This window comes from Chrysemys picta, chromosome 8, assembly GCF_011386835.1.
Source record: "Chrysemys picta bellii isolate R12L10 chromosome 8, ASM1138683v2, whole genome shotgun sequence".
NCBI classification, from domain to species: Eukaryota; Metazoa; Chordata; order Testudines; family Emydidae; genus Chrysemys; species Chrysemys picta.
The window spans coordinates 38,367,177-38,380,316 of NC_088798.1; the positions used below are offsets into that span (position 1 = coordinate 38,367,177).

At 37.2% G+C, this 13,140-nt stretch overlaps 1 protein-coding gene across 6 annotated transcripts in view; it reads right to left on the reverse strand.

Annotated features, from left to right (window-relative positions):
• Positions 1-1,336: 1,336 nt before the first annotated feature.
• CDC14A (cell division cycle 14A) overlaps positions 1,337-13,140 on the reverse strand; it is a 137,638-nt gene continuing 125,834 nt past the window's right edge. For 4 of the 6 annotated variants that reach the window (XM_024107337.3, XM_065554283.1, XM_042840633.2 and 1 more), the window contains one exon: positions 3,226-3,395. In XM_024107337.3, coding sequence (XP_023963105.2) covers positions 3,366-3,395 — 30 coding nt within the window. In that variant the 3' untranslated portion in view covers positions 3,226-3,365. Of the gene's footprint in view, positions 3,396-12,582; positions 12,712-13,140 lie in introns of all 6 variants that reach the window. The other 2 variants (XM_065554284.1, XM_005300895.5) reach the window with 2 other exon arrangements.

The window sequence follows — 13,140 nt, forward strand, 5'->3', positions numbered from 1 at the left end:
TTCTCTTTCAGTTCCGACTCCCCTACCTTCCCTTCAGGGCCTTGGTACCCTTATTTAAAAGCCTAACGGGGATTGGGTGGGGATCATCTGACCAGCCACATGTGCACTAGCATTTTCCCTCTTAAAAGGCCAGCATCGCCCTGTGACAAGAATTCCGAACAGGTTCTAGAGGAGACTAGCAGCCTTACTGTGCTTTATACAACTTGGCTCTGACAGATGTCAGTTATGGCATCTGTATTAATGAAGGCATAGGCTGTACTTATGTATTTTTTAATAAGACAGGGATTGCACCACCCAAACACTGTATAGAGTTTATTGCCTTCAATGTTGTAGTGAAGCAATTAATGCATCAAAATGGCAGTGAATGACAGACCCAAAGAAAGAAGTGCAATTTCAACTCTTAGATCAGCACTTAACTTTTTTTAGTAGTTGGCCTGAGCCTGAAGTAATTCGGAACATGTCCAATATAGGGCAGCCATTATTTGGTTGAATTCAGGGAAAGAGACCTCTTCATTGCACACAGGTACCACAGAACTGAAAGTAATATAAATACGTAGATATCGGAATTCAGAGGACTCCAGTTCTGCTCCTGGCCTGGCCACTGCTTTAAAGCATGGCCTCAGGCAAGTAACATCCTCTCTGCATCACTTCCCCATTTGAAATATGGAGTAATTATACAGCAAATACTTCATCTGTCACAGGAGCATTGTGCAGATTAGTTCAATTTTTGTAGTGCTTTGAAACATATAACACAATACAGGTGCTAAGCATCATTATCGAAGCAGATCTGTATTTAGATCTGACTGTGGACAGAAGTCAGCTTTCATCAAAGCTTTCATCTTTTTGGTAACTGAGGATCTAGTAAAAGCAATATTTTTGAGGTCCTGGTGGACACAGAGTCTGCTATTGGGAAGAATATTGATAGGAGCTAAGTACACTATTCTGTATGCATGAAGGAACAGGAGTAGTACCTTTAATAATTGTCCTTGTATAGAGGTCATTTGTTTAACCGTATGACAAATTTCATTATAGTATTGTTCTTTTTATAATCACTGTATTCTTACATTATTGACTGAACACAGCCTCAGGCACTCAAAGTGAAGAACTCTCTGGCTGTCACTTTTTCTAAAGAGAATGGCTTTCTCTACCCAGATCTTTTTGTGAAATTCAAATTCTCTCTTAAAAATGCATTATATACAACAGTAAAATTATGGTCTTTTGAAAAAGCAGTTTAATATTATGTTGTTAAGAGTCAACTACATTCTTGTACAATAACTGACAAAAGCCAGAGTAAAATCTGAGTAAGAGAGATGAAAGAACGAAGGAGGCAGCTGACTTATATAAGCATTGCATTTTATTATTGTTGATTAGCAGTGTCTCTACACTTCAAAATAGAACAAAATATGTATTTTTAGGAGGGCAATCTATTCATAACAAAATACAAACAATTTTATAGGAGGTAGAATTACCTTACAATTAATCTAACAATCATTCATATACAGTATATCATTATGTGTCTATATATGCACGCACAAACATATGCTACTTGGTGTGTGTATATGTCACATATACACAAGGCTATTGCATGTAAATTTTATTCAGTGATTTAAATAGCTGCATTCAACATGGTTTATGTAACTATAGGGATGCTCATTATGACTGTTTCCCTTCAAAATGTCATCTAAATTTATGATTTTTTTCATAATAAAACATTAAATTATCATAACTTCATTTGCTGCCCCCCTTCCCTCTCCCAGCGCCTACCTGTATTTTTACTCAGGTTAGTCCACTCAATGTAGTTTAACAATGAGGACTGAACGTTTGGCCTAATATTTCCTCCTCAGCTTTCTGTAACAAGTGAAAAGACTTGTAGCTGACAATTTTGTGTTTTATTTCTGCATTCCGAATTTTACTGATCATTCATTTCAGAATCAAATTAGTGCTTTTTTTTTCAAAAGCACTTTCTTTTTTTGCAGATTTATGTACGTGATGATGTCACCAAGACACTTTCTCCTATAAATACAGGAGAAATAGTTCTGTTATAGTAAAGTACTACAAACCTTATCTGCTAACATTGTTTGAAATACTTTCAGTAAGTTTTATTCCTAATTAACTCTAAGTAGATCTACAAGTCCAAGGTTGTCTGTACCACTGGTGCAATTAGCTTGTGGTGTAACAATACTTAATAGCTAACAATAGAGTACAGTCAAGAAAATGTTTCAAAAAGATACTAATTGACTTGCAAACTGTAATGCAAATAATTTTTTTCTTCCATGTCCAAATCTATGGCAACATTTTTTGCCATCCAAGTTGCACACCTGGCTATTGTTATAAGCAGGTGTGCAACTCCACCCCATTCAATGGAATTGCGCTGCTTATGTCTGTTCTGAATTTGGCCTTTCTTTTCATGCAGTTTAAATGCACAGCAGAAGGTTCATTCTGATTTATATTTGATTTTAAAACTGCTACAACACAAATGTAACTATAGGCTAGACCAAATGGTACACACATTTAGCAATGCTGAAAGTAAAAAGCTAAGAGTAAAACATCCCTTTAAAATAAATTATCAGAGGAAAATGTTAGTAATATAGCATAATTATTAGCTATATTATTTTTTCTTTCAAAAGGAGGACATATGATGATAGGAATGTTGGGTTTTCCGTAATCCACAAGTAGCTATTTTAAGTTCCTTTTAGGATGACCATATGGAACATTAGCAGCTGACAGCTGAAAGGAAAACTTGATGATATACCAAGCTCTATCAGATGATACAACTAACTAGCTTTCCAACTAAATTACTTAAAGCAGATTAGTTGCTAAAAACAAATTGAGCTTGAAGCAGTAACAATGGACCCATAAATAAAATCAAAAATGGTTTTGTTCATAAAATGTTTTCATACACTGTAGATAAACCTTAAAATATATTTAAAAATATATATTTTTGGTAGCAAAGAAGTGAAGAAACCTAAATCAAAATATATTCTAATTTTTACATAATTATATATATTTATATTTTACCAAAATACTCTTTCTTAATACATACATATTGTAACACTGTATACACAAATGTAATTATAAATGTATTATTGAAATCCATTAGAAATACCCTCAAGTCAGAGTCAACTTTAAAATTTTCCAGCTGTATACAAAATTGTTAAAATTTAACTTCAGTGCATTTGCAGTAGTCATTAATCAGAAATCTCTGGCTGTTCAAAGTCTCTGCTGGGTGTCTTAGTTTAATGTTTTAATGTATCTAGGGATGAAGAGTTCTCCTCTCAGTGAGCAGTTTCTTTCCCTCAACATTGCTCCTCCATGAAGAAATGGGATTTTAAGAGTTGAACAGCTTTCATCGAAGCAGCAAGGCTTTAGTACTGAACATATTCAGACTGAAGGGACTGTGCAGAGGAGAAACAGAAACTGGTATTAACATTCAGTTTAAGAGAAATCACTTTAAACAACACACACAACCTGTATCTTCAAATCAAGAAATTGTATTTATATTAAGAAAAAACAACAGATTAAACTATAGAGGAAAACAGGAATATTCCAAGGTCTGCTGTACACATGCCAAAAAATGAATGAATTTTGGACTATAATATAGCAAATACACCAAAAATGGGCAACAGCTATATAAAATAGATGCATCTTTTCTGTATGTAGATTTATATTTACTAGCTTTTTTTGGTCAGTTTATGCTGAAGTGTTAGGTAACAGCATTACTTTTAAATGTTTTTAGGTATCAAGAGGTATAGTTTGAGAGTAACTGGAATACAAAATTCTTTAAAGATGTAACTAGAATTGTCCATTATATTTTAATTCAATTACTTCTAATACAGAGAATTCTAGGAGGTTTTTTTTTTTTCCTTTTTAATGAAAATCTTATGAAATTCAAATCCAAAATACAGACAATGCCCTTAAAACTGATCTCAATAGAAAAAATGTGATTGCAGTTATTGTAATTTAATTGTTTTCTTTCTCTCTCAAACAATGAGAATGAAAATGCTACTAAAACATACAATGCACTCTACAGATTTTGATTCAGATGACACGGGAAACATGTAAGGTATGGGCAATTACTGTGAAAGGAAGCAAGAAAGCAGCACATAATTAAATACACTGGAACATTCTAGAGATAATTAGGAAAAGGGAAAAAAACAAAAAAGAGAAAGGACTGTGAATAGTTTTTGCAAGCAGTTAACATGGAGTAGCAGATAGAAAATTAGTACAGCTAAGAGGAAGGCATGATGATCTTTACTGGTTGGTTTATCTGCATCTGGTTACCCATAATATTTAACAACTATTCAATCTTGCAAATGGTAGTGTATCAGTTAAAAACTAATATGACTTTATATTAAAAAGGATTGTAAAATTCAGATTGACACGGTCTAACTGTATTTCTGTCTGTATTTCTTCCAATACAGATGTGATCTGTGTCATAGTTCTGTTAGAGCAGTAGCTTTGTAATTAACGAAGATATGTAAATGTTTACCAATTCTAATAAAATTGTATTGATGAATAAAAATTACTTTTACACTGAAGGATCAGCTCAGTTACCCTTAGAATATATTTGAAAAACAAACAATTATAAACAACTATATCAAAATATACGTAAAGAGTAGCAATGCAATAGGATTACAGAGGACTGTTGGGAAAAGACCCCAGCTTTCCCTAGTGTGAACTCCAAGGAAGCTAAGAATCTCAGAGATTTATCCAAAGGCGGATTCAAGATGATGTTTTAAAAAGTGATTGAACACCATTAATTCATCCATAGGCTAGATTACCATCCACAATAGAGCTAAGTGAAAAAATAGTTTAAAAATCCCCCAAAAAATTAAGTTAAAAAAAAAAAAAATTTCAGAAAGCCTATATATCTGTTCAAACACACATGCTTTTATTGAGTTTGATAATCACAGATATAACTCCAAGATATTTGGCACACCATGGATGTTTCTGACAGCATCTGAGAGCTTTCTTTCATATGTAAAAAACCACTTTCTATATAAATTTTTGAACAGCTTTCACTAGAATAGCAAAGCTTTAGTAATGAATATATTCAGATTGAAGGAACTGTGTCTTTATATATGAGAATAAATATATAAAGACAGGTAATTGTAAAAGAAAGAAAAGACAGAAAGAGGTCTTTAAAATTGCAAACTACTTTACTACAGATGTTAGGACCACAATGGAATTGAAAACCTGCACCATGCTATTTTTTCTGGCAATTGTGCCAGATTAGCAGCACTGTTAAGAGAGTCCGTGAGGCAATCCTTTACTGTACGTACTTGATGTTGAAGGTGTCTATTTCTGTTTATCCATGAAAACTTAAGATTTCTGCTGGTCTCAAAGCTATTTTAAGACCATTTTATTAAAAGAACATTTTATTGACTGAAATGTAGTCCCTGTGGAATGGTAAAGTTCTTGTAGTGATCTCTTAAAGACTAAATTCAAAGTAGAGCTGACTAACAACTTCCATCACAAACTTGAAAGCTTAAAAATTAATTCTATATAATTTGGCATTTCATAATAATGGATGATTCTTTAGCTTTTGATAGGTGCACGATGACCAGACAGCAATTAGGAATGGGCCATTAGTTGACTCAAAGAACTAAGAACAGCACATCATTACTTAATAGTAAATTGTAACTCATGATTCTGGAATCACAATTTAAGTAACATTTTAATTCTGGGATTCAAGCTGCAATTCTTGATATTAGAAGATCTGTGCTTTAGCACAACATGGAACATCAGAATGTGAAAGATAAAAATCCATAGCAACATATCAAAAAGAAGAACAAATATGTATATAGCACATGTACAGAGAGATTCAAACACTGATCGCTTGTTTTGGTTTGTCTTTTAAATGCTTGTCACAGATGGGTAGGAGTTTCTGTCTTGTGATGTACACTGCTGTTTTCAGCATCACCACCTCCTCATCATTTCTACTTAATAGCAATAAAAGATCTTCCTCCCACTGTTCTAAATCATTTTCTAAGTACAGTGAAGAACTAAACTGGATTTAAAAAATGGTAATTTCCTCTCACATACATTATCATTTGGATACGATAACAAGCTCTTCATTTCTTTGCAGATTCAAGCTTGTTGCTATTATCCCCAATACATTTCCTATTAAAAGCTTGTTAAGTTACAATGGTAGCTATAATTACAACTAAATTGCTGAAAGGTGCAATGGCTTTGTTTAGTTTTATTTACTTGAAATTTTTATTTCATTTCTTTTTATTTATACAAAAGTAAAGCATTTCCCCCCCTCCATGATTGAAATCACAGTTGTAGCAAATTTTTTTTAAACCTTTTTTGCTGGGTTCACTGAAAAATTATCTACCTAAAGTTTTGGATCCCATAATATAATCCTTGTTTTACTGCCTGTGGATTACGTTTATCTTTTTTCACTACTTCAGTTTACATTTTAGATCTGTGTACATGTGCACTGTAAGTATGACCTACCATACTGAATTTGAATACTATTTTTTTTTTTAAAGTCCCTGAATCCACATTGGAGTTATCTGGCTTTGACAAAACTCAGAAATGGTCTATTTTGAAGACAAGCAGAATTTAAAATGTGAAAAATAAAGAATTAGTAATAAACGTGTTTTTCCTAATGAACATGATGAGGCAGTAAAAGTAAATTGAGTAATAAAAATAAGTAAACTAAGTTAAAAGGGATAATTTTAAAAAGGATATGCATAAGATCTCATGCGCGCTTTCTTATGGCATCCTGGTGTGGTCTGATGCAACTAATCATCAGACTAGGACTTGTCTACATATTGCTTAGTGGCCTTCATTCACACTAGCAGGGGTGTAATTTCTAATGCACACCAGTGTGTTCTGCACTAACTGGCCCATGTGGATTCTGCTCATGAGCTCTAAAAGTTCCCTAATATGCATTCACATAGTCCTGTTTCAAATGGTACTACATTAATGCACACTAGAGAACTTTTAGTGTGCACCAGCAGGGTCCACGTGGGCCAGTTAATGCACGACATGCTGGTGCACATTACAATTTACACCCCACTGGTACGTACTAAGGCACTGTGTGGACAACCTGCTAGTTACTCACAAAGGGCCTGATCCAGCAAAGCACCTAAAAGAATAACATTAAAGATGCAAATAGTTGTACTGGCTTCAATGGAATTACTGATGTGCTTCAAGTCAAGCTAGAGTTGCTGGAACAATTTGTATAATGGGGGTGCCGAGTGCCACCGAACCAAACAGTTTTCTTGGTATTGTAAAGACAATTTGAAAAACGTGGAAACAAAAATCTTATCCCACTGTGGTGGGATTCCGAGAATAACTCCATAAAATATAACTGAACTGTTTCTTATCTTTCAGTGACTCCATATCCAGTATGTTGTAAATTTACAAGTAAAAGGATATTTATTCTAATTACTAGTGTGGCAAACTCACTCTGCAATTTGAAAATCAAAGATCTCATGGGAGCTTTCTCTTGGCATTCTGGTGTGATCTGATGCATGGTTAATGTATCATATACAACACATGACAAATGGAAAAAAGGGAAACAGACAACCTCTAATTTCTACAGATTGCTATGAAATTTAAAAAATTGATAAGGGATTTTGAAGACACCAGGGAAAAATCAATAGCTGTAAGGCTAAGAAAAATAAGATGGAGGAGTGTGTTTCTTTTTGGAAGATACTAGGGGAAAAAATCCAAGCAAGGTATTATAACTAGTAAGTACTTTTAGTAGATGGAGGTAGTAAAACTTATTAAAGATGCAGAAAAAGGCAGAAGCATTCAATAAATATTTCTGTTCTGTATTTGGAAAGAAGCAAAACAATGTATTGGTATCACAAGAGGATGATGAAGTAGTTTCCAGTCCATCAGTAACCAAGGAGGATTTTAAACCACATCTAACAGGAATAAACATTTTAAAAATTAGCAGGCCTGGATAATTTGCAACCAAGAGACCTAGAACAGTTGGCTGAGGAGATCTTTTGCTCACTGGTGTTAATTTTTTAATAAATCTTGAAATACTAGGGAAATTTCAGAAGACTGGAAGAGTGCTGAAGTTGTGCAAATATTAAACCAGGCAAGAGGACAAAATAATGGAATATCTGATATGGGATTAAACAGGGGTGGGCAAACTTTTTGGCCTGAGGGCCACATCAGGGTTGCAAAACTATATGGAGGGCCAGGTAGGGAAGGCTATGCCTCCCCAAACAGCCTGACCCCCGCCCCCTATCTGCCCCCTTCCACTTCCTGCCCCCTGACTGTCTCCCTCAGAACTCCCGACCCATCCAACCCCCCTGCTCCTTGTCCCCTAACCGCCCCCTCCCGGGCCCCCCGGCCCCTGACAGTCCCCTGGAATCTCCCCCATCCAACCCCCCTGCTCCCTATCCTCTATCCATATCCCCGCCCCCCTGACAGGCCCCCCGGGACTCCCATGCCTATCCAACCGCCCCCCTGCTCCCTGTCCCCTGACTGTCCCCCCCCCCCGGGACTTCCTGCCCCTTATCCAATCCCCTCACCCCCTTACCATGCTGCTCAGAGCAGCAGGAGCTCACAGCCCCGCCGTCCTCGCTGCCCGGCAGGAGCGACGGGCCAGAGCGCTGGCAGCGTGGTGCGCTGTGGCTGCGGGGGAGAGGGGACAACAGGGGAGGGGTCGGGGGCTAGCCTCCCCATCCGGGAGCTCAAGGGCCGGGCAGGACGGTCCCGCGGGTCGTAGTTTGCCCAGTTCTGGATTAAACGGATATAGAATTACAGGAAAGTAATATATTTAATGTCAGCCAGTATGGAAAACAGACCTTGTCAAACAAATTTCATTATTTGGTGGGATTACAAATTTAGTTGATAAAAATAAAAAACACAGCTATAACATATTTTCACTTCTGAAAGGCATTTGACTTAGTATCTGATTATAAATTAGCACTTTACAATAGCAATAAAGCACACGTCAAATGGATTAAGAACTGGCTAACAGTTCTCAGAAGCAGCTAACAATGGGGAATCATCACTGAATGGGGATCTTTCAAGTGGGATTCCACAGGAATCAGTATAACAGGCCTGATGCTATTCAACCTTTTAATCCATCATTTGGAAGTAACTTTGCAAATTTTATCAACCGTGATTTTAAACGACTCAGATTGGTAGAATAGTTGTGGATGATAATAGGACACAGAGCGATACGGATTGCTTGTTAAACTGGACCCATTAAATAAAAGGTGTTTTAATACAGCCAAATGCAAAAAACTATACACCTAGGAACAAGGAAGTGGGGCCTGAATCGTGGAAAGCAGCGATTCTGACAAAGATGTAGGGGTCATAGTGGACAAGCAATTCAACGTTAGCTTTCAGTGAAATGTAGCAAAAAGAGCTAATGTGATCCGTGAATGTATTAAGAGGGGAGTAGTGAGTAAGTAGGGAGTAAGGAGATAATTTTACCTCTATATGACATTGGAGAGACTGATGCTGGAATAATGTGTATAGTTCTGGTATCCACATTTTATAAAGGATGTTAAAAACTTGGAGAGAGTCCAGAAAATACCCATAAAACAAGCGGAAGGCTGGAGAAAATGCCTTATATTATAGTGAGAGACTTAAACAGATCAATCTATTTAGATTATCAAAAAGAAGATTGAGAGAGGACTTGATTACAGCACGTAAGTACCTCCACAGGTAAAAAATACTGGGTACTAAAAGACACTTTAATTTACTGGAGAAAAACAGAACAAAAAACAGTGGCTGGAAGCTGAAGGCAGATAGATTTCCAGTTTGAATTTGGCATACATTTTTAATAATGAGGGTGATTAACCAGTGAAACAAACTACCAAAGGAAGTGGTGGATTCTCCATCTCTCAATATCTTAAAATCAAAACTGTATGCCTTTCTGGAACTCATGCTTCAGTCAAACACAAGTTATTTAGCTCAATACAGGGGTTACAGCAGTGGTTCTCAAACTTTTGTACTGGTGACCTCTTTCACATAGCAAGCCTGAGTGTGACCCCCCCTCCATAAATTAAAAATACTTTTATATATTTAACACCATTAATAATGCTGGATGCAAAGCGGGGTTTGGGGTGGAAGCTGACAGCTTGCAACCCCCCATGTAATAACTTTGCGACCCCCTGAGGGGTCCCGACCCCTAGTTTGAGAACACCTGGATTACAGGGATATGCAGGAGGTCAAATCAGATCATCATCTAATGGTCTCTTCTGGCCTCTTTCTGCAACAGTAACTCAGATGACAATCCATCTGATGATTCATAAGCCAGAAGAGAATTCAGCTCTCTACCTTGTGTTTGTGACAGTTATGCAGGGCTGGCAAGAGTACAAGTAGTAAAAAAACCCACATTTTAGTCAGAAAAGTATGCCAATGTGACTTTGAATACAGGTAGCAAACTTATCTGTTGTGTAGGAAGGTGACATTTTCACGATCACTTTTTTGACTACAACCATACTTAAAGCTATTAGGCCATTGCACTGAAATCAGACAAATTACTGCTATTTCACAGGTTAAAAAAAATCATAAGCAACTGATGTTTTGTTACGATGCAAAAGCTGTATGCATATTTCTACCTATATTAGTTTAAGTATTTTCCTTCATTGCTTCCGATTTACAGGAACTATGAAAAAACTCTATTCACAGCCAACTAGACATTATTGAGAGGATTACAGCTTTTGCACTTAAACGGTACACATCATATTTGACTGTGTACAATCTCTGTTCCTAACCAGTGAATGATAGTTAGAACATGAACTATTGGAAGATTACATCATTCTTGGTGAGAGGACATTACTGAGTCATATAGGTGTCTGATGGGGAGACAAAAGATTGAGTGTTTTAAAACAGGACAATTACATATCCTAGACAACATGACTCCGTTTATTCAAAGGCTCTCTCTGTCTCACCAAGCAACTTCCTAGACTACCTACATAAATTCTATTTAGACCAGTGCTCAGTCATCTGGTTTTCATGATCACAAGCAAATTAAAGTAGACATTTCTCCTCTCTCCCCTCTGATCTCTATCTCCTTTATCTAAGCCAAGGAGATCTCTATCTCCTTTATCTAAACTTTTTACCTCACACCCCCTCTCACCCCGTCTGCCCCCTCCAATGCAGCCAAGTATTGGCTCCAGGGGTGGAGGTGTGGGATGGGGAGGGGGAGGAGGAGACATGGACAAGAGTAAAGGGGCTGAGGCTGGGGACAGAGCTGGGGGTGGGAACGGACCCTTGGCTGGGGGCTGAAGTCTGCAGCTGTGGCCGGGCAGGCAGCCAGGACCCTGGGTGTGGGGCCAGCAGCCGGGGCCAGGAGTGGATCTGTGCAGCGCTCCCCTCCCTGCCCTCTGTGGGGACTGGGCTAGGCCCCAGCTATGCCCCCCAAATGTTACTCCATGCCCCCTTATGGGTACATGGCCCACAGATTGAAGACCTCTGATCTAAGCCAAGGCAACCCTGCTCCATTATGGCAGTTCACCTTTCTCTTTTGGGTTCTCACTCTCTCAGAAAATGAAAAACAACTGACTGGCTGAGAGCACCTGCTACCATTTTTGGGTCAGTTATTCAATTACCTCTCCTTTCTCAGCTATTTTATTCACCTGTGCCTAAATTTTCCTTCTGAAGTGAAAGTCTTCCCCTGTTAAAGCCATTTTTGAACCCCAGTAATAAGACTAAAAGCTAGATATTAACAACAGGAGTATGATACTAATCAAAATAGGCGAAGAAATTACATTACAGCTGGTGCTCCTTTCTTATTTGTGTCTAGGTAATGCACAAGATTCCAGAATAGTATTATGTATGATGTTACACAGCTGTATGTAAGATATGATATGCTGCAAAACAGTTGGGTTAAAGATGGAGCAATTGTTTAGCTTTTATGTCCAGTGGTCCTCTAATGCAGGTTTTTATTCTGTTTGTTAAAATGTTCACTTTTTGTGGAAGATGAGTGGCTGTGTAATGCTATAGGGATGTGGTGTAATTCTAAAAGGGATGTTAATTGTTGCTTTTTGAATGTCACATTTTCCACTGAACTTTCTAAGCTTTTGTAGTTTTGAGAATTCCTGGTTGGACTTCTTTACACTGCATGTGTTATTCCTCTACTAGTTTATAGCACCACTTGGTTTTATGATTATTGATGTTTTACCGATCATATTGTGAATAACTTCACAAGAAAATGAAAACAGAGTGACAAAGTTGTTGTTGAATATATGATTAGTTATAAAGCATCTCATGCCCACAGGTCTCTGTGGGTGTGTGAACCCACATGTGTTTGTGTGGACCCACATGTGTTTGTTTATAGAATACACACAAATTATAAAGAAAAATACACAGTAAAGTGGCCAAATAATAAGACCAATAATCCACCTTCCATACAAAACCACCACCATCTCATAATATATAAATGGAAAGGAAACAAAACCACACTGATTCTCACTTGGAAGGATACAACAGAAGTGCAAACAAACATTCAGGGGAGAGCATTTCAGGATTAGTGGACAGGGAAGGACCTGCATCCTTCCTTCTCAACTACTCCAACCCTAACTGCAGGCTGTGCCTTAAGCAAAGTAGTACTATAATTTGAAGTTTAAATATTAAGACCTTGATGATTACCATTCATTGGGTGACAGATCATAGAACAGTGCATCATCAACTTTCATGGTCAAGTTCCTTAAACAGTCGTGCTGCCATGCTCTACAGAAGCTGCAATCTATGAGTAGAGTTTTCAACGGAAACCTGCAACTAAGCACATTATAGTAACTCAGCCTAGAGGTCAAAAAGACTTGGATCACTGTGGTGTATCTATGGTCAGAAGAAAGGCTGCCATTGCAGAATAGTTGGTAATGAAAAAAGCTATTTTTGACCTTCCATGTTCAAATTCTGATCAAATGACACCAGAATTCAAAGCATATCAACCTGCCTATAGCATATTTTCTAAATGGATATGGCTACCACTAAATAAATGAAATCCTGTTGACATTTTCACCATTCCACCAGCAATACTTCAGCGTTGAGCCTCAAACAGCTATTTTATATCTACCCCGCTATTGAGCCAAACAGAAAAGGAGATAGATCTGCAGAGATCTGCAGTGACAGTAATACCGTATAGATCAATGACACCATGTTACATGGTCAATTTCTAAACAGCTAAATACATACCCCATTAACAAC